We start from the raw sequence: 27062 nt of genomic DNA, 5'->3' as shown, positions 1-27062 counted from the left end.
ACCACATTCATCCCCAAAACCATACAAAGACAAGATCAGTTTGCGGACATGCGATGAAATGCCTGTTCTTTTTTTTACTGCCGTTCAGCCGCGACTCAGCAGAGAGCAGAGGGGGAGGGATGGCTCCCAGGGGGACTGTTTCCAGGCTGAAGCTCTGGATCTCCTCTGCTGCACCCTCAGCCATCTTGCACGCAGTGATGAAAGCCAAGCTTGTTTGCTTCTTGCCAGTCACAGCCTTTGCAAAAGCCAGACTGCTGAGACTGTCCCATGTCAGGACAGCTCGGCTGCCTGGGAACATCATAGGATAATTGTAACATTTCTCCATGTAAAGGATCACCAGCTATTTTTCACATATTACTCTGTGTTGAGTGTATTTATGGAAACAATGGCAAAGGAGAAGGAAAGAAAGATTATTTGTTTTGTCTGGCATCCAGTCTGCTCACTGAGCTGCAGGGAGATGCAAGTCGCCCCACACGATATTGATCCACCTCCTTCACGGCTGTGCTAAAGCCAGTGGAAATCGTCCCAGGCCTGTTATCACGGATGGCTTCTGGCAGCATCTGCCTCGAGGATGGTTTTGAAGTCACAGTAAACCCAGAAAACATTCGGAGAATACCAAAAAAACATCTGTGGTAATGCTGGCAATACGTGCACTGTCTCACACCCTGGTGAAAGCCACTGCATTGGTGGAAAAGCCCTACAGTGACTATTTGTGGTACAAGGCCCCCCCCAGGCCCCCATAAATTTGGGCAGTAACATGAGAACAGAAGTGCAATGGGGTCCAAGTTATGCATGACACCGCCAGGAGTCTTGGATCAGTACTGCACATGTGCAGGAGATGGGACTGATCTGACCATGTCCCTCCAAAAGCCCCTAGTAAGGCAGGAAGACCACCAAGCTGCTTCTCCTCCCTACTGACCAGCACATCAGTGCTCTGCGAGGGTCCATCTTTGGGCTCCTCGTCAGCAGTCCTGTAAAAACCTTATGGGATGGCCAATGTGCTTTGCAATCAGGATGACACTGCTACCTTCCCTCAGGGGATCCAGCAGTCTTCATCCTCAGATCCTCTCCCCCAGTATCTGTGAATGGGAGACACTCATGATGTATACAACAGAGAACATCTACTTGCCTTTTGCTAAGAGCTGACTACCTCAGTGCCTTTGGTCTCAATGCTCAAGTGAGATACAGCTGCACTGTGCAGTCTGGGCTGAGCATATCTAATCCATCTTTCTTGGTCTTGAAAGAAAATGCTGCAGGATACCAGTAGCTAAGAGCTTCCCTCTCTGCCCGGCCAAAGCAAGTACCAGGCCCCTTCCATGGATGCAGAATTGCAGAGGGCCATCTTCATTCACCGTGAGGCATCGGAGGAATGGAAATACAAAAAAACCAAAATTCACATGTCCTAAGCATGGCTTTACCTAAGGGACTAACAGACCCTCGGATCTCCTCAGACATCTGTTTGTGTCAGCCTTCCCCATAAAGCACGCAGAAGTCACCAGTGCCTGAGCCAAGCACCGCCACGTTCAGGCCCTTTGATGCCTGCAGAAACTGGGCTCGTGTTGGCAGCATTTCAAGAAGAACGAGGAGGGCAAGACAGAGTGATTATAAAGAATTATTATTTCTGCAGAAAGAAATTAAGTACTTAGAAAAAAGCATTCCACCTGTGATTTAGAAGCTAGTTTCAAGGACTGCCATGTCCTCACACTCAGCTCCCCAGCAGGAGGAGGACTGGATCCAGAGATGTCTATTGCCACCTGCAAGCTCTCGACTGCCCCATCCCATGTGCAAACATCCCCAAGATAAGGATTTAACACCCAGACACCTTCGCTGGAACGGATATCTGGAGACCCCTGGGCCCTATTCCAAAGCAGCACTTCATCATCTGTGTGACTGTAAGTGTTTGAACAGTCCCACTGAAGCCATCAGTGCTCTGCAGCAGGGGGGTGTAGACTCTGCCATGGTGGAAAATGTTACTAATGTGGCCCTGAGCTGGACTGCTCTCCAGCTCTGAAGCTGCTGCTGTTTGGTGCACAGGCTGCTGTTGACCCCTCCATCATTCCTGAATTCTGAAGTTCATTACAGGGGAGACGCTATTTGGCTTTCCCTGCCTATAAGCTCTTTGATGTAGCTGCCATCACAGGAGTTGTTGCTGGGACAGCACATCAAGCCTTACCATCTGGAAGGACTTTACGGAGAGAGGAAGCATATTTCTTGCCTTCTGTTGATCCAACAGTGTATACTTCTCTTTTTTCTCCCGAGCTGGAGGATACAACTGCATCAGAGACACTGAGTCTTCCACATCTGCCGCTGCTGGATGAAGAGCGGTTGTCCTGGTCAGCACACTCGTCTTCTTGAGAATAATATTAATGCTTTGCTCATTCCAATAAAGAAGCTGCTGTTTCTGCTAGATGAACCCGTAGGAGAGGGCTCCTTTAGAGGTGGGGAGAGGGACTTCAGTGCTTAGGACCTGCTGCAGGCTCTTAACCTTCACAGCACGTACTGTTATTAGAAAATGATGAGGGAATGCAGACGGGGAAGGGTCAACAGCTTGACGCCGGTTCTCTTCTACAAGGAACGTCTAAGATGTTTCAGGGTGAAACCTGAAAGAGTTTTTTTTCCTTATAACTTGAAGTCTTTATTAATATACACGATTAGGTTCCTACTCAAACTGTATACTATGCTGTATACTAAACGTGCAGCTATTTAAAAATGAAATGAGAAAGGTCTTACAAAAGGTTTCATTATTCTAATCTTTTCTTTAGCTGAAGAGCTATGCAGATAAGAAATTAAGTGTCAGGGCAGGTGGAAACAAGTTGCACAGCAGCTCCAGCTCTGCAAAGCGAAGGGGAACGAAAAGAGTTCTACTCATCCCTCATCACTGCTCATCATCACGCTTAGGCAACAGCAGCACACACCATCGGCGCTGCCAGCGAGTTGTCTTTACCTAACCACATCTCCTACTGCTCTAAAGCACTGATTAAATAACTGTGCTCACATTTTGTTCTTCTAAGACTTGCTAATTAGTCTCTTCTCATTTACACTCCACAGAAGTCCTTTTCCTTGTCTCTGCTCTGTGATAATGTACTTTGCTTGCACAGGTAAAGATTTTTAGAAACTCTAATCAAGACCTTACAACCAAAAATAGAATAACATACTCTGGAAGAGATCAAAAACATTAAGAACATTTTTTAAGGCCCTAGATCTTTAGATATTTTTAGAATGTGCACAGCAAAAGAAAATACTACACACGAAAGAAAACAAAGTTATTAGCTATCATAAGATCAAGTCTTTGAGTGTTTTGAAGAATTTGGATATAAGTATGCTGGAACTATTTTGCAGATTTTCAAAGCTCAAACTCCTTTCTCCAAAATCTTCTTCTAATTATCCTGGATTAGGTAATGCTGTGGTGCATGTAAATCATAGATTAAGAAAAGAGTGTGTGCTGCAGAGAAGTGAAGGTAACATCCCAAGTAAAAATACCACATACTGCACTTGCAGATGCTGCTAAAGATCAGCAGGAATAAATTACTGTTGTTTAAATCAGAGCTCACATCTGTTGATGTAACTGCTTCTGTGCTTTCTTTCTTTCCCACTAGGATCAGACATCTACAGATGGGAGGAGGTTTGTTAGCGTCAGCTACAGTGATATGAAGGCTTCCTCATATAAAACAAACCAATGAGGAAAAAAAAATATGAAAACAAACCACCGACAAGAGTTTCCAAGCACCAGGGAACAAATTTACCCTTTTCTCACTGATTTTGAGACACTGTGACTTAGTTTTTGAAGAGAGAGATCAAAAGGTGGTATGCGATGAAGCAATTTGCTCTAAACTTTTTCCTGCTCTTTCACTCTTTAACTTTGTCTCGCTTGCTGGTAAGAAGAATTCATGGTTGCCCAAGCTCCAGACTTCATCCTTCATCCTGCCGCTTAACAGCTCTTCAAGGGCTTCTCCCCCATAAACTGCTCTACATCACCTTTCAGATCCATCTATTCTTTTAATCTACATAACATCTGCTACGGAAGAGAACAGCGTTTAATTGTTTGCAGAAAAAGAACTTGGTTTCAAGCTTTCCAGCCCATAATTTCATCTGACACCCACAGCTCCTGAATTGTAAGGAACAGCAATCATTCAGCTTTTACCTGCTGCAGACCAGTCCCTCTCCCACCCCCAGGGATTATTTTGCATCCAACACTGAACTTCATATGCTACTTTACTATTTAGTTTCTCATTATCATGACACTAGCTGTATGTCTTTGCAGGCAGCTTTCGCTTTGATGACCCCAAATAAATTTAATACCATCAGTAAAGGACACTTGCTTATGACTCATCCCCTGCATTGCAACATTTCAGTGAATACATAGATTTCTGGGGGATTGTAATTCCAATCACTACTTCCTATCTTCTAACCAGTGATAAATCCAAAAGAGGACGGGTCCCACTTTATTCTACCAATTTTTAAAAACTTTTTTTTTTTCTTTATGGCATCATGTTTGCCCCCTGGAAAGCATTTGGCAGACCAGTATCAAGCTCTCCCAGGAAAATCCTCCTTACGAAGCAGTCAGCCAACTGGAAAGCTGTCTAGCGTCGTGGTGAGCTGAATGGAAAGACCCATCAAACACCCCCTAGACTGCACTTATCATTAAGTGACAAAGTCGGAGAAAACAAAACCGCTGCTGAAATAAATCCTTTCTCTTTCAAACCTGGGCTACAAATCATTGGTAGTCAAGATGATATCCTACAGGTGGTCTGATCATCACATGCACCTGATGTTCCTTCATCATCAGGAAAGTATTTACCAGTATGAAGTGACTGGAGCCCACACAAACTTCTTACAGCACCAGGGCTGCCTCTCCACAACCTTCTCAACTTGTAAGAAAAAGATAAAATAGAGACTGATTACTGCTCAGCAATGAGTAATGCTCTGACAACCTGGTAATCTTGAACAAGGGAGAGTCTAAATAAAAATCCATCATGCAAAAAAACTATATGATGACCTTGCAGCCTGAAAATGGCCTGCTAAGCAACAACAGAAAAACACCACGTAAACTCTCTTGCTAGAACAATTTGAAATAATTTCATTATACCACAACAAGGACTCAGTCTCCCAGCAGTCATCCCAGAAACTTCTCAGATTTACATTACACCTCCTCTTGCACAAAAACTCATCATAACTGATGTTTTACCCCAGGCTCTGATTTTTTAATTTTTTCCTGATTTCCTCAAAAAAAAAAAAAATTACATGCATCTCAAAAAATGTCTTGTCATCCTCTTTGGTGCAAAAAATAATTTGGTTTTCATATGCTACTGAAAGGCGTGCTCTGTGGCCCCAGCTAAGATCCCACTATAGGGCTTCTTCCAACAGTTTCCCATAGCAAATCAAATCAAGAGCAACTTGTCTCAGAGAACTGGCATGCTAACAAAGACTACAGTTTTCCCCTCTATTTCTTCAATAAACATACCATGCTGCTAAGCCAGCTTTCTTGACAAATCTCACACTTCGAAAGACAGTAGGAAGCAGGGTCGAAAGGACCTTGTGAGATCACCATATGTCTCTCCTACCCCAAAGGAGATGGTCTACGTTTAAACCCATCCAGAGCACATGCAAGTGCAAAACACTTAAAATGCTATAGCCAATCTTTTCCCTACAGATATACGGCTGGGGTGTATATACTAATTAGAAATGCATCCCAAAAGCAATGAAGACCATGTTTTCCTGCATCAGCCACAAGAGCAGCAGAAGTACACAAATAGTTGGCACTGTATCCCAAGGTAACTGGGGAAGGAAAACCAAGCAAAACAACAGAAATCCTTTTTTATGAAAAATCTGACCATCATGTAGTTGATTACCAGTAAAGTACTGGTTTTAAAAAGCTTTTCCTAGAAAACATTAAAATATCTGTTGGGATTGCTAAAACACTACAAAAGTCAGCAAATGTTTTACTTAATATTTAAGGGTCTGTGGAGACAACCAGCCAGCAAGTTAACTGCAAATGCTATCTTTATTACGAGCGTATCGATAATACCAGCACTGTGGCGTTTCCTGCCTTGATTTAGGATTTAATGCAAGACTTCTGGGACCACGCTAGGCTCAGGCACTGTCTGTACTTGTTACCATTCAGTCTTCATTTGCGAATGATAATTTTTGCTTTGAATGGCATGCCTGACTGGAGGGCAGAGTAAATCCAAACCTTTTAAACTCTAGCCAAAAATTTGCCATGAATTAGGAGACTGCAGCATACAATACAAATAAAATATCTCTACGAGTGCTCAGTGGTGGCGGTATGAATAAACGCCGATTATTCTTTTTTTTTTTTTTTGACGGGATAATTTTCAAAGCAGCGATTTTGCAAAGACTCAGGAAGAAAACAATTTTGTTTCATTTCCATAACAGAATCCAGACCTCTAAATTGAACCTCACGAGCTACAATTATGCATAAGAACTACCACTGTGAATTTTCAAACACAATGCCTTTTATTGTCTCTTCTCATTCTTTTCCCTTCCTGTTCTCTGAGATTTTCTATACTGTCACCCTCCACAGAAACTTTAGAGCAGAAAGTCTGACTTGAAAGGAAAACTTTCAAGTTTTCAGGCTTCAAAGGAAAACAACAACACAAACCTTCAACACGAGGTATTTGAATGGTATTTGGTTTTTTTCCAGCCTTATGGGAACAAACAACAACAAAAAAAGTCTTTTTATTATATGGAATCTTGACAGATGAAAACTAATGTTCAGCTTTTCTGTGACGGACGGAGCAGTATTTTAGTCACCTCCTTCAGAATTCATGTGTGATTGTCCTGGAGCTCGAGAAATGAAAGATGCCAAATACCGAAGACTGCAGCTCCCTTGTGCTGCGTAACCTCCGAGACATTTCATTCGAGGATAGTAATGTAGCCCAGACACAAATACAGCAACTTACTATTTACAGGAACTTCCCAAATATTGTCATCCAATATCACTATTTTATTAATATGTTTTCCACCTGCACGAGGAGGCAGGCAGCTCTAAAGTATAAATACTGAAGATGAAACACCTACGCAGCATGAACAGCATGAAAAGCACATCTTGCTTTCTATGTAGAAAGCATTTTTGGATTCAAGGGTTGCTTTCAAATGTAGTAACCTCTAAGTCATTAAACATCACTGCCTGGGAAATGAGGTTTCTCCTCCTAAAAGCCAGAGACGAAACATGCCTATGAATGTCACACACACTTCGGCACTCCAAAATAGTTTAAAAATCTTCACGCTGCTTTTGAAGAAAGGCACGTGAGGCTGTCGCTGCAACCCCGCACCCCAGGCAGACCCTGTTTATGGGTAACATTTGGTTGCAATTACCGACTTGATGGAATGCAAAGCAACAATTTTTGTTACCAACGGGACTGGGAGAACAAACAGGACATTATTTACACATTAAAGAGAGTACTCACCCCGACACCACCGCAAGGAAGCCTGACAAACATCGACGTTAGAGAACCTGTAGGAAAAAAACATACTCAGTAGGTCAAAAAGTCAAAGTTCACCAGATTTTGGTCCAATTTTATGGCAACGCTGCAAACTTTCTGAACACAGTAACAGAGTGGGATTTTCTTGCAATTTTCAGAAAATACACAGCCAACGCTGTTAGATTACAACGCATACATACACAATATACACACTTGGGCTTGTTCAAAAGCCTTTCCAATATAAAAGCCTCCTATAAATCACTTATTTTTATGCAAGGTTTGTGTGCTATCCTACATTTCAAGCAGTCATGCTGACTATAAATGATTGAGATGTTACCAACAACTGCTCAGCATGTCTTCTCAGATGAACATTTTAACCCCTTTCAACTGAAGGAGGATAGGAAATCATAAAAGCACCTTAATTATCAGCCATCTGCACAGTTACTAGTAGACTTTGGAGTGCATGAGATTCATAAAAGATGAAGACAAAAAATAAACCGGTGGTGAGAAACAGAACGTGTTTTGACTGAAAGAGCAGACCCAGCATTAAGAATTTGAGAAAAATCGAGAAAAACATCTGTAGGGCTAATTTTGCATCTGTAAGAATTGTAACATCACTTTCTGGGCTTGCTTATGAGCAAATTATCCACTGTGCAAAATTCTGCAGGTTTATAAACTGTATACTTAAAAAAGAGCACACTGTCTCGTATCCATCACCACCCTACATACATGACTTGTACATGTGTCTGCACACCACAGGCAAACAGGGAGAAGGAAATCTATGCATTCAGGCACTGTAAAAGATCTGGAGTACATTGCCTGAGATTCATTTGCTTGAGACCTATTTAAAGTTAATGAAAGCTAACAGTGAAATAAACTGGGTTGAGTGTTTTTTTCCCCCCACCAAACCAGGTTCTTTTTCTGGTCATGTCTATACCGAAAGAATAAATTCCCTTAAATGCTAACCACCAGCTTTTAGAGTGTGAATTAGCCATGACAGCAGACAGACGTTACTGAGGACCACGCTGGTGTCAAACGCATCACAGACACATACATTACCCCTGTGACTGAAAGTGGAGTTAATGCATCTGTATTATTAATCTGAGTGCACAGCCAGATTCATTCTTTGATTAGATCCACATGAAAGTTCTTAGATCATCCTGCCTCGGACCTCCTGTCACATCTTTCACTGCTAATCCACCCATTATTTTTATATTTATCTTCTTGACAACAATTTATGATTGCTCTCCACAAATTAAAAGCAGCCTTATTTGCCTAAGTTTAAACTTGTTCAACAGGTTCCAAAGCTTTACACTATCAAACGAGAGATGGATTCGTATTTTTCATCCTCAGACTTTCAAGGGCTTTAGCAACACTTCCAGGGGCAGAGTTGTACAACCTGCCTTGAAGGCCACCACCTTCAAACCTGTCTGATAAAACACAGCAAAGCAGATCCTTGTGATGCTCAGGGTCCTCTCAGGAAAGTAACTTCAACATCAATGGTGGGCTTCTGTTGCAAATCTCTTCTTCTACATGTGTAAAGAAGGGTACTCTTCGAGAAAGGAGTAGGACTTAAAAGTAACGAGCTACAGGACAACTGCAGAAGTACAAGTAACCAGCAGAGCCACAACAACACTTGCTTGCAATTCTGAAAAACCTGTACTATTTAGCCCCTTCCCGCTTTCTCCTAAAGAACTGCCAGATGAAGGGACATCCCCCTTATCATTTGCAGCAGCTTAAAAAGAAACATCCCGTGTTTTCATCCCCCAGCTTTACGAGCTCTTCCTTTTAGGCTGAGGTTTCTCATGCTTTTTCTTCCTCATAGACATATCAAAGGCAAAGAGTTTACACAGAGTCAGCCACCCCATCACAATCGTACACGTCAAGACACTTAGGTCTAACAAACTCACATTTGCATATGTGAGCCTCACATGAAGCTTTGGTCTCAGACTTCAAACCTGCCGTACATTTACCCTCTAACATACTTAAAAGAACCCCACAAAGCCATTTTGTAAATTTAAAAGCCTTTTCAACTCTCAACGGGAGAGGATGGCTGAAGAAGGGGCTCCTTACAGCTTGCTCAGCTCTATACACAAATGCACACACTGAGGTTTTTCAGGGAGGTTTTCCCAATGCATCAGTGGCTGTTACCCTTGCTCAGGTCCAACACTGTAGAAGCCATCAAGTTAAGAAACTGGTTTTAGGGCCAGCATCGCTGTTCCTGCCCTGCTCCCAAAGGAGAACAACTCCCTGGGTGCTATGCAGACATCCCAGCCAGACTCACTCCTCTTGTCATTTTGGCTCGCTGTGCTGTCCCTCTGGACCCCCACCTGTCAAGCTGTCAACTTATTTTCTCCTGCCTGGTGGGATGACTGGCAGCCACACTGAATGGTGAAGCTGTTTGCTCTTCTTCCAAGCTTGGTGCTTGGCATGAGTGTCAGTGCCAGCTGCGGCCCATGCACAGCTCCACATGCAATGGGAGGACAGCCAGGCAGTGGGAAGAGGTAGTCCACTGCTGTCTAGGCAAAGATGGTCATGTGAGCTGGCAGAGTTCCATTGCTAATAGCTCAAGGCTAAAAAGGTGCCAAGTGGGTTTAGGAAACAAGGTCCAAGCTCAGCTAAGAGCTACTGGAAAGCCCTTCCCACTGGAGACCCTAGGGACGTGACGTCCTGCCTACGGCTGCAGCCTCAGGAAGCTAAAAAACAGCTGCTTGGCAGCATTTTGGAGGATGGCTAGAGCCCCAAGTATAGTCCCAACCAAGCTCCAGTCTAACATCCACAAACAGGTTAGTCTTAGAACATTGCTCCTTGACAACTTGGTCATCTTTGCAAATTACACCCAAATAGGCAACATTTTGTACTGAAATACCCTCAGATATTAGAATTGTTTCTCTTCACTAGAGGAATGAACTTAATCTCTACAGAATAGACATGGGGGGACACAGCAAAACTACAGCAGTATTCACAGGCAAAGCAAGAGTTTCTCCTCCCTCAGGTTCTCTAAACAAACCATCAGGAATGGTTCAGCAAAACCTGGGCATCCCCAAATCCAATACTAACCAAATAAACTGTTTGTATCTCCAAAAGTATCTGTGGAACTATTGATACAGATTGTGCCAAGAGTTAAAGTGGGAATGGAAAAGTATCTCAAGAGCACCTGACATTTGAATGAGCAGGCAACGTGCAGTGTTATCACAGTCCACCCTAAAAACATATCTTGCAAGGGATATCTCCTAAAGGAGAGGGGTTAGGGTGACCCACTGCCTACTCAGCCCCCCCATGCAGATGATGGCCACTACTAGAGGCAGGGTGCTAACCCTACCTGCCCCAGGCTGATGAAGCCAATGGGTCAGATGCTGGAGGACTGCCTGGATCCCACCGCAGCACACGGTCAGCACACATGTCCTCACACACCTTCAGCGCTACAGGTCAAGAATTTGCAGAGAAATCAGTCAGTGTGAAGGTGGTGCAACTGCAAATGAGGAGCCTTCTGAGACCTACTGGGGAGGATTTACACGCCCCTTCTTTGGATGGGTGGATACACCTTACGCAAGGTGAGAGTTTTATGCTACCAAGGATATGACATACATTCTTTAAACTGTACACACTAATTGCACCATCATTCAGCCAGAGTTGTCTATTTTTTGTTTCTCTGGGTTTTAAAGAGGTGCTAAGTTAGCTATAAATACAGTGCTAATTGTGTGTTTAAACAACTGGCTAATAGCTTTCTTCTTTGGGACTCTAATGTACATACTGAATATGTTGCAAAATCTTTCCAGCTCTTTTGCTGCGACTACTGTATCATGCAGGCCATCAAGTTAATCCTCTTTTTATATCTAGCTAATCCCAAAATAAACTTTCTCGACTTCTACGTTCCAGAACTGTCTTTTTGCTGATCCGCATGTGAGAACTTCCCAAACTGCCCCTCCAGCTTATCACCTACTGCTGCAAAAAGGCACAAAGTAAAGGGAGATGATGTCTCCACAGAGGTAAGGTGCTAAAATCAACGTGGTTTGGTTGTTATGGGGTGGGGTTGGTTATCTGAACAACTTCCTAGATTTTTTGCAGGGAAAATGTCCACATTTTACGGTAGATGCAGCCCTGTTTCAAGAAGATCCAGTCTCCAGTGAAAGGGATAAACAATCTTACTCCAAATTAAACAAATGTAAGACTATCTAAGAGGCTCCTGCATCTTTCTTGCAGATTATCCATACAAAACTGACAGCTATTTGTTGATGTCTATGCAGCTGGTTGGTGCTGCAGATACAGGTCCTTAGTAGGGTGTTCCAGTTCCTACTTGGCAATGGATAACTTTCTAACATGCAGAGCAAGAGTGTGCAAGGATAAAATAGACTCTGAATGATCCTTCCTCCTCAGAGAGGGTCCTTTTAGGTTTTGAAGACATCAAAGAAAGGAAGTTTTAGCTATCTAGGGTTTAGGGATCTACCTGAAGAAAGGGAGATGTATCTTGTACCGCTCTCAAGCAGACATGAAATGGAAGTGGGAAGAATCCTCCTGGGAATTGCCTAGAGCTGAGGACGGAGGGAGCCCCATGTTGCACCTTTCATACTGCTAAGTGACTGCCAGAGTCAGGGTTGAAGACAGTAGCCGAAGTGCTGGAGGTCCAGAAGGGGACAGCCCTCCCCCCCAAGGAACAATACCTAGAAGTTTCTTGCTGTCCAGTTTCTGTCTGTTCAGAGGATTTGTGCCGTACAGCAGCGTATGGGCTTCTGAGTGAACGGTCTGCAGCTCTTCTAGAGTTGCTTTTCTTCCACGAATGCACTAAAAGAGGAAAGGAGTAATGAAATCACTGATTAACTGCTTAACTCTCATTAAAGAACTTTTATTTTTCCTCAGCAAATCATAAAGACAGTGAATAAAAGACTAAAATGGGTTCTTACATGAAAAAATTAATCATAAGACAGATTTTGGTTTAATCTCTTATTCAAAATATTAGCTTGACATATAAAGTCATCTTTAGATTTTTTTTGTGTTTTAAAAATATTACTGCAGAGCATTTGCTAAATTACACGGGTATTGCTCGACTACTGAATATTCAGGATTTCGATTATAAGCCATTATAAAGCGATACACTGTTGAAAATGCATCCCCCAAACCACCCCCGACACATCCCCTCCACAATTATTAAGCTAACTTAAAAAATTCTCCCAAAACATTGCTTTCCAAACTTCAAGTAATTAAGAGTCAGTTACAAACTTTCTGCTCTAAAACTCATCTTGGAAATCCCACAAGATTATACGGTTGGAAATTGTTTTCTTATATAATGATGCATGTCAAGCTGGAAGTATGGTACAAATAAGCTCACTCCTTCTTTTGTTGCCAGCTGAAACCCAGAAGTGCAGATGCACACCGAAGTCAAAATCCTGGCTTCACTGAAGATCACGGCAAAGCTTTCACCAATTTCAGCAGGACTCAACTTCACATTTTACAAATTGGGGATCTTATCCCCTTTTTTTGTCATAGGGGTCCAGCATACCTTTGGGGCTTATCTTTTGTTGCCATCACCCATTTGTGATCGAAAATATGTTTGTAAGAACAAAGCGCTACTTGGAGATGCACAGGAGCCAGTGCTCCCCAGCAGGCAGATGGCATCAGGGGGGTATCAGGTATACCAGAAAAGGCAACGAACTCCTGGCAGCGGAAAAAATACCTTGCCTTTTTAACTGGGAGCTTGCGACTGCCTCTGAAATGCTGGCAGGGAAAATATGCAGTGAGTTGAGAAAGTGTTGAGGTTGGGGGTAAGTTCAGAAGTGGACATGAGAGAGTGGAAGGAAGGAGTTATTTAGAAATAAGGATTGCTTTGCTTCAGAAACATGCATGTACATCCCTTGTGCTGGTTTTGGCTGGGATAGAGTTAATTTTCTTCATAGAAGCTAATATGGGGCTATGCTTTGGATTTGTGCTGAAAACAGTGTTGATAATACAGGGATGTTTTCATTATTGCTGAGCAGGGCTTACACAGAGTCAAGGCCTTTTCTGCTCCTCACCCCACCCCACCAGCAAGGACACTGGGGGTGCACAAAGAGTTGGGAGGGGACACAGCCGGGACAGCTGACCCCAACTGATCAAAGGGATATCCCATACCATATAACGTCATGCTCAGCATACAAAGCTGGGGGAAGAAGAAGGAAGGGGGGGATGTTCGGAGTGATGGCGTTTGTCTTCCCAAGTAACTGTTATGTGTGATGGAGCCCTGCTTTCCTGAAGATGGCTGAACGCCTGCCTGCCCGTGGGAAGTAGTGAATGAATTCCTTGTTTTGCTTTGCTTGTGCATGCGGCTTTCGCTTTACCTATTAACTTGTCTTTATCTCAACCCATGAGTTTTCTCAGTTTTACTCTTCCGATTCTCTCCCCCATCCCACCGGGGGGAAGTGAGCAAGTGGCTGTATGGCGTTTAGTTGCCGGCTGGGGTTAAACCATGATACTCCTCCCCTCCAAACAAACAAAAAAAAGTAGCATTATATATGGCTTAGCATTACTTCATGATTTTTTGTCATGATTTGGACAAAATCACTTTAAAAGGAGTTGTCATTTTGGGGGATTGTTTCCTACAGAAGAAACAACAGGATTATTCCTCTCTGCAATAGTAATACTAAAATATAAATAGTTAACAGCAAAATATTGGAAAGTTCTGAAAGCCTCTTGTAGAGGTCCCAGGGTCACCCAAGATGCGAGCCTCAGCAACGAGCATCCTGCTGCGCAGCCTATGCAGGAATACATGCACCTCCTGCACAGCCTTCACCCTGGCTTTGTCTAAGCCAGTTGTTTTTTTAAGACTTCCATGTTCCTGGAGAAGCAGAGCTTCTAATGAGAACAAAACAAACAAAAAAAAATGGATAGCTTAAAGGAAAAAAAGGGGGGAAAAAAGAAATCGCATTGCTAAAAAGAATAGACTTTCAAATGGAAAACTTGTTCTGAAGGAAGGTCAAACTGTGCCACTCGCTCCTGAGAGCTGCTGCCGCTCAAGCACTGCCGTGTGCCGCTTACTTTGCAGGAGAGCGCTAGAGACAAGATGCAGATGCTTCAAAGGCGTCGGCACTTCCAGCCACGCAGTGCCTGCTTTCACACCGCGCCACCATCTCGGGCTGCAGCCTGGCCGAGCCAGAGCATCCCGGGGTGGAGTGAGCCACGGGCATGGGGCCTGCAGGACCTCCACCTCTGAAGCATGGTCTGCAGAACAAACTCGAGGGATTTTTTTTTTGTCTCAAACTTTCACCATAAGCCTCCATCACGTGCTGCAAAGCACACAGGAAATCACTTTGTAAAACCATTTGAGGCGTAAGGCAGCAGAAATCAAAGCACGGCAGGAGCGCTTGTGCACTCTGCCTCTCCTAATTTTTGCATTTCTGCTCACCAGTTCCTCTTTCATTCTCTCCATGCTCTGCTCCACCACCTAGCATTTCCTGAGGTTAATGACGAGGCAAAAATACAGTATCCCATTAAAGAGGCAATAATCACAAAAATGCTAGACCCAGAAGGGATGGAAATATCTGGCAAATCCCCCTTGAACTTTTATCCTGTCTTTCTTTTTTGTGGTAAGCCTGCCTCAGTCGCCCCTTAAAGGCTTTTACAGCTTTCCTCTAACCCGTATGCCAACTCTTTTCCTTTGAACAAGACGTACTGACCCATTTTCAGCTGCTACATTTAGGGGACACGCAGAAATAGCATTTTGTATTTCTTGGCATTACGTGAAGACACCAGAAGAACGGCAGCCTGTCGCAATAACGCGCCAGCTCCTTTGTGAATGCGAACAGCTACAGGTCCCCAGGATGGGGAAGCGCTGCTCCTGTTTGAAGTAGGTGGCCTTACCAAGACATTCAAGCTCTCTGCTCTTTAGGAGGGCATCAACACTACCCTCCCCTCCGTGTGACACCCGTAACCGAACGGAAACTGTGACGGAGAACTCTGTTGTAAGTAAAACATATTCAAGGAAAAAGCTACTACTTACTGAAACAAATATACATCACAAACATCACAGCAAGCATTGCCTGGTTAGAAAAGATTATGCTTGAGATGCTTTTCCACCTTTCCCATCTCCCAGCTCACGTGCCACAAGCTTTGTCCTTGGCTCTAACACAAAGACACCATGAAAATGAATTAAATCTCACCAAAATAAAGTTGGAGAACAAAACATATTCCTCACTCCTGTTTCCAGACCCATCACATGTATCTCAGTCTACAGCTCAGCCTGCCATCCACACTCCTAATTTGAGCAGTTCCTTGCTTTCTAAGAGCTCTTAAGTCCTGATACTCTTATCTTTGAGGCTTTGCATTGCCTATTGAGCTTGCTTACTCCATATTACCTGCCTCACACCTCGCCTAACCTCCTTCCTGGCTGCTAAACCCTGGCTTTTCAGCTCAGGAGTTGGCTTCTTAACGCCGATGAACTAGCTGGCCCTTTACCCTGTTTCCTTCGTGCCTCTCTGCACAAAACCTGACTTTCGTATCACCACACCACCTTTCCTCTCCCACTGCTTTATCATAGAATCATAGAATCATTAAGGTTGAAAAAGACCCTTAAGATCATCGAGTCCAACCATTAACCTAGCACTGCCAAGACTAAACCATGTCCTCAAGCACCATGTTTACACATCTTTTAAATACTTCCAGGGATGGAGACTCAACCACTGCCCTGGGCAGCCTGTTCCAATGCCTGACTACCCTTTTGGTGAAGAAGTTTTTCCTAACGTCCAACCTAAACTTCCCCTGGCACAGCTTGAGGCTGTTTCCTCTCATCCTATCCCTTGTTACTAGGGAGAAGAGACTGACCCCCACCTCGCTACAACCTCCTTTCAGGGAGTTGTAGAGAGCAATAAGGTCTCCCCTCAGACTCCTCTTCTCCAGGCTAAACAACCCCAGCTCCCTCAGCTGCTCGTCATAAGACTTTTCTCTAGACCCTTCACCAGCTTCGTTGCCCTTCTTTGGACATGCTCCAGCACCTCGATGTCCTTCTTGTAGTCAGGGGCCCAAAACTGAACACAGTACTCGAGGTGCGGCCTCACCAATGCTGAGTACAGGGGCACTATCACCTCCCTGGTCCTGCTGGCCACACTCTTCCTGATACAAGCCAGGGTGCCATTGGTCCTCTTGGCCACCTGAGCACACTGCTGGCTCATGTTCAGGCAGCTGTCAACCAACACCCCCAGGTCCTTTTCTGCCAGGCAGCTCTCCAGCCACTCCTCCCCCAGCCTGTAGCATTGCATGGGGTTGTTGTGACCCAAGTGCAGGAACCGGCACTGAGCCTTGTTGAATCTCATGCAGTTGGCCCCGGCCCATCGATCCAGCCTGTCCAGGTCCCTCTGTAGGGCCTTCCTACCCTCCAGCAGATCGACACTTCCACCCAACTTGGTGTCATCTGCAAACTTACTGAGGGTGCACTCGATCCCCTCATCCAGATCATCAATGAAGATATTGAACAGGACCGGCCCCTACACTGAGCCCTGGGGAACACCACTCGTGACCGGCCGCCAACTGGATTGGACTCCATTCACCACCACTCTCTGGGCTCGGCCATCCAGCCAGTTTTTAACGCAGCGCAGAGTGCGCTTATCCAAGCCATGAGCAGCCAGCTTCTCCAGGAGAATGCTGTGGGAGACAGTGTCAAAGGCCTTACCAAAGTCCAAGTAGACAACATCCACAGCCTTCCCCTCATCCACTAAGCGGATCACCTTGTCATAGAAGGAGACCAGGCTAGTGAAGCAGGACCTCCCTTTCATAAACCCATGCTCGCTGGGCCTGATCCCCCAGTTGTCCCACACATGCCGCGTAATGGCACTCAAGATGATCTGCTCCATGACCTTCCCCGGCACTGAGGTCAGGCTGACAGGCCTGTAGTTCCCCGGATCCTCCTTCCGACCCTTCTTGTAGAGGGGCGTCACATTTGCTACCTTCCAGTCATCTGGGACCTCCCCGGTTGACCAGGACTGCTGATAAATGATGGAGAGTGGCTTGGCAAGCTCCTCTGCCAGCTCCCTCAGTATCCTCGGGTGGATCCCGTCTGGCCCCATGGACTTGTGGGCATCCAGGTGGAGGAGCAGGTCGGTGACTGCCACCTCTTCGACAACTGGGGCTTCATTCTGCATCCTATCTCCATCCCCCAGTTCAGGGGCCTGAAAACCCCAAGGATGACCAGTCTGACTATGAAAGACTGAGGCAAAGAAGGCATTAAGTACCTCAGCCTTCTCCTCATCCTTTGTGGCAATGTTTCCCTCCGCATCCAACAAAGGATGGAGATTCTCCCTGGCCCTCCTTTTGTCGAGTTTTGAGTTCTAGCTGAGCCTTCACCTTTCTAATCTTCTCCCTGCATAACCTCACAACATCCTTGTACTCCTCCTGAGTCGCCTGCCCCTTCATCCAAAGGTGGTAGGCTCTCCTTTTTTTCCTGAGTTCCAGCCAAAGCTCTCTGTTCAGCCAGGTTGGTCTTCTCCCCTTCCTGCTTGACTTACGGCACATGGGGACGGCCTTCTCCTGTGCCTTTAAGATTTCCTTCTTGAATAACATCCAGCCTTCCTGGACTTCCTTGCCCTTCAGGACGGCCTCCCAAGGGACTCTGCTGACCAGACTCCTAAACAATCCAAGGCCTGCCCTTCTGAAGTTCAGGGTAGCGGTTTTGCTGACCCCCTTCCTTACTTCCCCAAGAACTGAAAACTCTATCATTTCATGGTTCCTGTGCCCAAGACAGCCTCTGATCACCACATCACCCACCAGGCCCTCTCTGTTCGTGAGCAGCAGGTCCAGCGGGGCACCTCCCCTGGTTGGCTCGCTTACCAGCTGCGTCAGGAAGTTATCTCCCACACACTCCAGGAACCTCCGAGACTGCTTCCTCTCTGCTGTGTTGTATTTCCAGCAGATATCTGGTAAGTTGAAGTCTCCCATAAGAACAACGGCTAGGGATTGCGAGACTTCAGCCAGCCGCTTGTAGAACACTTCATCTGTTTTCTCGTCCTGGTTGGGTGATCTATAACAGACTTCCACCAGGATATCTGCCTTATTGGCTTTCCCTCTGATCTTTACCCATAAGCACTCAACCTTATCATTACCTTCGTTGAGCTCTAGACAATCAAAACACTCTCTAACGTACAAGGCTACCCCACCACCTCTCCTTCCTAGCCTGTCCCTTCTAAAGAGCTTGTGGCCATCCATTGCAGCACTCCAGTTGTGTAAGTCATCCCACCATGTTTCCGTGATGGCGACCACATCAAAGTTTTCCTGCTGCGGAATGGGTTCCAGCTCCTCCTGTTTATTGCCCATGCTGTGTGCATTGGTGTAAATGCGCTTCAGTTGGGATATTGACCTCTTCTCCAACACAGGCATGTCACCCCTAAGCTCATCCCTAGCAAGCCTGGTTTTATCCCCTTCCCCCTTATAGGCATCCTTCTGCACTCTTCATCCATTTCCTCGGAGCCATCTTTTCCTTTGCATTTTGGACAAAGAAAAACCTCCTAGTCTCTTAGTTTGCATTTTATTCACCTTTTCACCCCATGATGTTTCAACAGGAGAGGATATGAATCTTGAGTGACCGCAAGCCAGGTCTTGTCCCAACTGCGGCCCCAAAAAAGCCACAAAAAGACATGAAAACGGCTACAAAGCTTCTCTCCAGAGACTGACTTGCCAGGTACCACTGCCACCACCTTCCACATGTCCTCTGTGCTTTGTGATGGGAAACCTTGGGCATGGAGTGGCTCTCCAGAGGCTTCACCGCCCAGACCCATTCTGCACTCCAACCAGACACCCACTCAATGCTGTGCCAGGAACGCTGTGGACATGGCTCTGCTCTTACACGCGGCCCAGCCCTGGGTCTGGTTTTTCATGTCAGTTCTCCACAGCTGCAATTAACCTTGAACTAACAGTCCTCATGCTTTAAACAAGGCAGGATTGCTGCCAAGACGTGCCTGGAGACGGACCCTGGTTGAGGAACTCATTCTTCCCCATCCTGGTCGAGCAGCCCAGGGATTTGATTACCTCTGAAACACACAGCAAAACCTATTGATTTCCTCATGCTCTTGATGAAGGCTGGGAGGATTATACTATACCGTGATTGCGGGTTTTCGTTTGGGGGGCAGAGTCTTTTATTGAGATTGCCTCAATTAGTATAATTGTTGCTTTTAAATTCTGAATGTACAGCAGCGTTATTGCCGTATTTTATAAAGCTAACTTAATTAAACAAGCAATACTGTAAACCGCAGCTGTCGTTAAGTTTGGACAACTGCTTTCACTCCAAAGGGTCATCTTTAAATTTGTGTGACTCTGCCAGACTCTTACCTATCACACCACAAATCTGGCACACATTTTCCCCTCAGCTGGACATAAAACAGTTTTTGGACAACTTTTAGCATATACATATCTGTTTCACCACTGAAAAATGAAGGGTGGGGGAAGCAATGTGCTATTTTCTGTTCTAAAAATATTCGTGCCCCTTCTGGATCACTTCTATTGCCTCTGAGAGAAATGGTAAGAACTCAGCACTTGGCAGGTTGTCCAGGAGCCTCTCAGCTGCCTGATGAAAACAGGTTTTCACTTAGTTCGGTTCTGAAATTTCAAAGCAAGCATTTGTTTGGATGCATGATAAAAATATTTATCTGCAAGCCCTTTTCTGGCTTGGGGCATGTGTGCAACAGAAACACCAAAAGAACATTTCCAGGAGACAGACACTGAGAATTGTTTGAGCTTGCATGAGAAAGCAGAGCTGGGATTTATTTTCAGCGTCCTGTTGTGGGGGGAGCAAGAGCTGTTAAACTCCTTCTGGAAGAGGACAGGGATCCAGCAGAGTCTTGTCTGATCCCATACAGTGTGTACAGGATTATTTACTATGCAGGGCACTGTGTTTTTAATCTGTGTCAACTACTTGCAATGAACAGAATCAAACTATACCCACACCCAGACCACAGCAAAGGGTTGTTAAGGAAGGGGAAACGTGAGGATAAGGAAATGTCAAAGTTCAAGCTGTACTTTTACAAATATGAGTTGTAAGAAATGGATTAAACTTCATAATCACAAACAATTTTCACTCAGGCCCTTGGGCTTACTTAACTGGCTTATAATGCCTGAGGCAGAGGACAACAGACCTGCACCAGCGAAGATAAAAATGAGCATGCACAGATGCATCCATCAGCAAGACCAGCTAAAAAAATATATATAGAATAAAGCAGGAGCTCAGGAAAAAATTAAGTGTACAGCCTGGCAAATTTCTGAGTGCTATAATCCAAGTGTTGCTGCTAACTCGCTGCAGAACTACTACTAATTCTGAAAATATTCACCTCCTTCTGAGTGCCTGTAGGGCTGCTATGCAGACGGAGCAGTTATAATCCATGAAAAAATCGTAGATACATAGCAGGCTGCATTGGTAGTAAGTGTCACCATCCTCATATAAAGAGCTCCGTCTAAGTTCGCACACTACTGTGAGTCACACGCATACTACTGTGAGTGCGGATAGAGGGCACAGCTCATGCTGTCCTGCATGGAGCTTTGGCATAGGCAACAAGGATTTGAAAGAGTAATATAATTATTAAAAGTAATCATAATTATTAGGCCAGACTTCTTTTAAATCGATCGTATAATGGAATATGTCCCACAGAATGAAGCTTTCTACATGTTAAGTCTACAGCGTTTCTGTCCTTGGGGTAAGGAGACAAGTCCATCATCCCAAGCAATGCCAACAGCTCACGCCTATGCTCCAGCCTAGCAGCAGAGATCACTCGTGTCTAAAAAGCTGTCCCCTTGCCATGCAAGCACACCTGATGTGGAAGTAATCTTCACTGAAGGAAAACCCTATACGGTCCTCCACTTTGCTCGCTGATAGACAGGGTCCAACTGAGGAGCTTCAGAAAGACTCTGAAGGGCAGGAAAGGGCTTTGCAACGTTGAAAAGAATTACATCAGTCAAGGACACTGGAAAGTGAATGAGTGGCTCCAGAAAAAACCCTATCAAGAACAGAAGTGTGGAGGTAGGAAGGAGATGGAGAAACAGGGAAAGGTTGTGCCCATCAAACCCATGAGAAAAGATAAAAATAAAGAAGGAAACTTTAACACAGGTCTGGGCATGAGCAGGAGATGGTGGAGAGGAAGGAAAACTAACTAGAGAGAGAGAGAGAGAAGCAAGGAAAGCTAACTAGAGAGAGAAGCAAGCACAATTAGAGCAGCTGGTTATCCTGAAATGGCAGGTCAGACCTTGAAGAAAGCCAGAGAAGAAAACACTGGAATTAAGGCAGAAAGCTAACATCATGTATTTATCGTTTTCTGAAAAGGGAAGAGTCAACATGAGGATGAATGTCACCAATGGTCAGAAGGGAAACACAGGTGGAAAGCAGGTGAATATCAAGAACTCCAATCGTGAGAGCAACTGAAAATACCTAATAAAGGAAAATAACCTGGGATCATACAATGAAGAACTTCACACATTAGAGAACACTTGTAACACAATTCTAGGAGGCAAGGCAATTAGCACTGCATGATTTAACTCCTGCTTCTGAACAGAGGAGCTAGATAGCAGTGGGGTACTTTTTTTTTTTTTCCATCCCAAATAATAATCCCCAAGTTAAATTAAATGGGTCTCCATAGACAGAAACAGGTTTGAAGTTCTTCCTTGCTCTCTTCAGGGATAAATAAGGGTATGAAGGGGAACTTTACCCAACGGCAATGCTGCCACCACGTGGATGTCTTTTCTGATTGCTCAGAAAATGTTTCTAGCCAGATGCTGACATAACTGAAATATACTGTGTGATTCAGTTCCCTCAGATGCTCAAAGAACCAATGAACACACGCTAATTTATCATCACTGCTATTAGTTATGAATAATAATTATTAATCACCATTATTAATCATTAGTCTTTTTATTTCAGTATCTTAATTATCTTAGTTTTATATTAGTTTGCCTTGCTCTTAAAACACGTATCTCCAACGCAATTAATTTAACCTCTTGTGACGGAATAGTGCTTAGTTATGTCTTCCTACCCTCATTCCTTTTACAGTATCTTCACTATAGGTTGACCATTAGTTATCAAAGAGTATTCAAAAAGTTATTAAACCACAGAAATACAAACTTGTTGCTCCACAGCTTTTGTTGTTATGATTGCAGTGATAACAAAACCTTGTATCTTGCTCTTATCTTTGGCTGCTTCAAAATCCAATGCTTGGCAGGGACTTCCAGTTTACAGGGAATAGGACCGAAAATTACAGAAGCAGCTTCACTGCAACATCAGGCAACAGCGTTCTCCAGCGTTTCATGACATTTCTAACAGTCATCACAATGCAATGAAATCAGATCACTAGAAAAGTACTCCTGACAGAGGCACACACGCAAGCATAAGCAGTCATCTAGGAATGGATTAAATTTAGAACACATATGGCGAAACATTGCCAACAGCTGGAGCTATAAAAATCTCAAGCCAGAATGCAGTATAAAGTTTGCACATCCAGGTAGCAATCAACAGCCCAAGCTGCAAGTTCGGTACATACGCTATTGTTCAGATGAAAAATCAGCCCCTCAAAAATGCTCACAATCCAGCAGTCAAATCAACCAGACAAATCCAAATTCTCCCTTTCTCGCAGGCCCACCACCTCACCTCCCCCTTCACTGGTATTTTTATTACCTCACACTTGCCACGGAGACCCGTCTCCTGGAGCCGGGACCAGATGCTCTGGATCCTCCCCGCATGCTCTGGGTGGCTGTTTGTGTTTCCACAGGTACACTGGTGTTTCAGCATCAAGGTGTCATACACAAGGCCTGCAGCAGAGGTTACAAAATTGCTCTCAGTCAAAAAAAATAAAATAATTTTGCCAGACATATGGGAAAAAAACCTCATTTTTTTACCATAGCACTTTATATTCAACTGATAACTTCTAGACAAAGGCACTATGTATTTTAACCAGGAGCCACAGAGCTCTAAGAAATGAAAATCCATCACGCCACTTTGAGACAGTACCAAACCTGCAATGATCCCTTCCCCTGGAAATCCTCAATGGATATGGGAAAGAAATTAGTCACCAACATCTCTGCAGGCTGAAGTTGTGACAGTGACAGAAGGAGCTGACAACTGAAAGCATCCGTATGAATACAGAGGTGCCGGCATAGGAACCTTATCTAGGAGGGGACTGACTTGCAACTTTTCTGCTGGGTACTTCTATAATTGCTGCTAATACGACTCTAGGGTTTGGGATTAAAAACCAGAAGGAATAAGTCGTTAGCAGGCACTACATTTCATAAAATAGACTGTGCTGAATTCTTTTGCATCAACATTATTTGACAACATGCTAATTAAGGCTATTAGCACACGCTTGGGCATAATTATTCAGCACAATATGTAGGTATTTAGCAGTGTTGTTTCATTTGAACGTGGGAGTCAGGCAGCTAAATCCCCTTGCATTACCAAGTATTTATGGCATGACAACAGCGTAGGAGACTTTGATTCATGCTCCAGAGTTGCCTGGGTACGTTTTTGGAAGGGGAGTTATGATTCCATAGCCAATGTTCCACTGGAGGAAAACAGCAGGTCCTCCACAGCTATGCAGTCCTGGGGACAAAAGACCTTTTTTTCACTTAAGCAAGAGAGACATACTCAAATGTTTAAATCTACTGTTCCCTTCAGACAGAAGTGCCAGAAAACAGAACAAAAGGGGTTGGATTTTTTTTTTTTCCCAAGGAGTGAGGTTTCTTGCAAGAAATATCTGTCTGAAAGCACAGTATAAAGTTGCAAATCAAAAGTCTTGACGAGAATCCAAAGCCTTTGAATTAGCAGCGAAGGCAGGAGCTGTTCCCAGATCCCGACATTAAAGGGTCTGCACTCCAACTGATATCGCTCCTCCAAAATCCCAGATGAGCACACCTATGCTGTGGTGGGCGGTGTGAACACAGCTCAAGGAGCTTTCATGTAGCCAGTTCAAGTACCGATAAACAGCACAATCTGCAACTAAATGGAGTTCAAAGGGGCTTGTAAGAAATCAGCCTCTGAGAACATACATGGACATGTAGCCTGGAGCTGAGCGCCATGCTGCTGCGTGTACCCAAGCTTGGCTCAAGCTGCAATCAGACCTTTTGACTGAGTGTAGGCATGTTCTGCCACTGAAAAATTTGGCTTTCCCCTCTGAGGCAAACCCTGGCACTGACACTTTCAGGTATTCAGCCTTAGGGGAGGTATCTGGCAGTTCCTCACTTTGCAGTAGGTGAGTGCAAAGAAAAAAAAAACAGCAAAACTCAAACCACATTCAGTTCTAGGAAGAGAACAGAGTGCTGGTTAATTGACTGCCTTTGGGTTAGCCAAAGTTCAGTTAAATAAGATCATGCTGCAAAGCTCTGCAGAGGTCTCCCATGTTTGATTCACAGCATCAAACTTCAGTAGGAGCTGCTGGGCAAAGGAAAGTACTGTAAATGTCACCTGAGAAGAAGCTGTAGCCCAATGGTAAGGCTGGCTGTCCATGAGAACTCCCCAGTCTCAGTTCATTTAAACTAGTGCAAGGTCTGAGGTAACCTTGCCTTAGGTTATTTTATTTTTGATGGAAACTCATCTTCAAGGGACATCATGCATTTTGACAAAGTATTCGTTACCCAAAAGAACCCCATGTAGATGTCCTCCTAGACCATATGGGACTGCACTAGGTTTGGCTAAATCATTCATATTAAAGAATGAAAAGTGGTTCTGCCTTCTCTGATTTCCAGACACATCTACAGGTACTACAACTAGGCTTTATAGGTTTAAAGCCAAAAGCTGCATGTGTATCTATTCAGCATACATATATTCACAGTCAACAACTAGCCTTGAATGTAAACAAAAAGAAGTACAAGCAGCAAGTCATTCATCAAATAGCTGCTGACCTGTCTGGGTGCAAGCCTGGGCCCCTTCAGTTGACAGGCACTCTGCTGTTGGCATCAGCGGGGCCAGGACTGCACCCTCTGAGGGCACTGACCTTAGAGACCAAGGACTAAAAGATGGTGCAATTGAGGCATTCAGGTGATGGCCAAAGAGAAGGGCAACAGGAAACCACACCACATGGAGCACTGGCAGGAGAGTGCATCAGAGAATTCACTGATGGAAATGGGAGAAGTAAAATACAATATAGGAAAGCTCCGAACAAGAAGCTGCACCTCATTTGCAAAGGACACTCCAACCTGGAGATAAATCTGACGCTACTTCATGCCATACCTTCATAAGTTTCTGGAAAAAAACCAAGCATTTCCAAGCAGTGTTTTTTAAGCAGTCTTTTCTTGCTCACCTCCTGGATTCCCAGACGATGCTTAATGCTGATGCTCTAACAAGTCTTTTCGCTACTTGGGAGCTGACAGTGAATTATACTGATTGCACTGCAAAGTTGGAAGGGCTCTAAGACCATTTAAATAGTTGATATGTGAATCCGTGTTGCAAGTTTCTTTTTAAAGGGTGTTGTCCCCAAGTCTTTAAGCTTTAAATAGTAACTCCTGAAAAACTATCATGATGCAACTCCAGGTACATAGGTAAAGCAATGCCTAGACAATTTGGTTGATCTATAGAGTTTCTCCTTTCCCAGTGACTCAGTGATAATGGTAGTGTCTCAATGAAGTTATTCCGTACTGTAATCACACGTCACCCAACATTTCTCTTTTTTAAAAACTAAACCACTGGAAACAAGAGAACTGTTCCAAGTTCCTTCCTGTGCTTGGGGACGCTCAGATGAAGACACACACACAAAGGAAAGCTTGGCAATTTAAGCTTAAAATATGAAACTATATTGGCCATTACAAGTTAAATTAAGTGATGCTGGAAGCAATACTCTTTCAGACACGAGAACAATCATTTTTAAAGGTCAGCACTAAAGCATAACCAACTCGCTTTTCTTGGCAGAACAAACATATGATTTGAGGTTCAGATAATTGTATTGCTCCATACAGGAGACAATAAATGCCTTCATCAGAAATGAAAAATACTTTAATGCAGAACATCAGAATAATTTGTGGAACCCTTTTTACAGGAGATCAGAGACTGGATAATTGGAGCTATGCAAATTAATGGCCTAACCTGAGAAGTCTTATTCAAGTGTGTAGAACAGTGTGTACAGAAGTATTCATTAAAGTCAAGGGGCTACTTGTGCTAGCGAGGGCAAGTTCAAGGACTAGCTTTCTTTAATATGCTAGTAGGAAGGAAAATTAAACATCATGCTTCGGGACATAAAACTGATTGCTTGAAGAAGTCATGAAGGGCACTGTTTTCACTTTCATGTGGAGTAATGCACATCATGTTTGAGAGGTGTATTATGTTGTTCTTTCCCTACACCTTTGAAGTCTCAGGTACTGGTCACTGACAGAGACAGGAAAATAAATTATACATAAACCCCAGAATTTCCAGCTGTCTGGTCCTAACTCTGTCCAGAGAAAGCATTAGTGTTTTCTATATGATATCTTGAACATGAAAGTGATGAACAATTCCTTTGTCTGATCTCTTAAGAGCCACATTTGTGTCTAAAGCGATCATGGTTGGCTTCATTAGGGCCGTTGAATGAGGTTTGTTTTTTCCAGCCCTCTCACAAAATGATCACAACAATTCAAATCTTAATTTCTCTGAAATCCAAAGTGCAAATCATGTTAGGATCAGTCTTCAAAGCAGTCACTTATCAAACAGATGGATTTTCCTAGAAA

At 44.1% G+C, this 27062-nt stretch overlaps 1 protein-coding gene across 14 annotated transcripts in view; it reads right to left on the bottom strand.

Moving 5' to 3' along the window:
* The window catches only part of HDAC4 (histone deacetylase 4), a 269534-nt gene that overhangs the window by 33330 nt on the left and 209142 nt on the right, over positions 1-27062 (bottom strand). For all 14 annotated transcript variants that reach the window (XM_087731761.1, XM_087731766.1, XM_087731763.1 and 11 more), the window contains 3 exons: positions 23050-23183; positions 12104-12224; positions 7428-7474 (listed from right to left, as the gene is read on the bottom strand). In XM_087731761.1, the coding sequence (XP_087587887.1) occupies positions 7428-7474; positions 12104-12224; positions 23050-23183 (302 nt within the window). The remainder of the gene's footprint in view (positions 1-7427; positions 7475-12103; positions 12225-23049; positions 23184-27062) is intronic.

The sequence above is a fragment of the Nipponia nippon genome, unplaced genomic scaffold (genome assembly GCF_047370975.1).
Source record: "Nipponia nippon isolate SJK-2023a ecotype South Korea unplaced genomic scaffold, ASM4737097v1 scaffold_5, whole genome shotgun sequence".
NCBI classification, from domain to species: Eukaryota; Metazoa; Chordata; class Aves; order Pelecaniformes; family Threskiornithidae; genus Nipponia; species Nipponia nippon.
The sequence above is the reverse complement of the archived record's forward strand: the minus strand, read 5'-3'. Positions and strand labels throughout refer to the sequence as shown.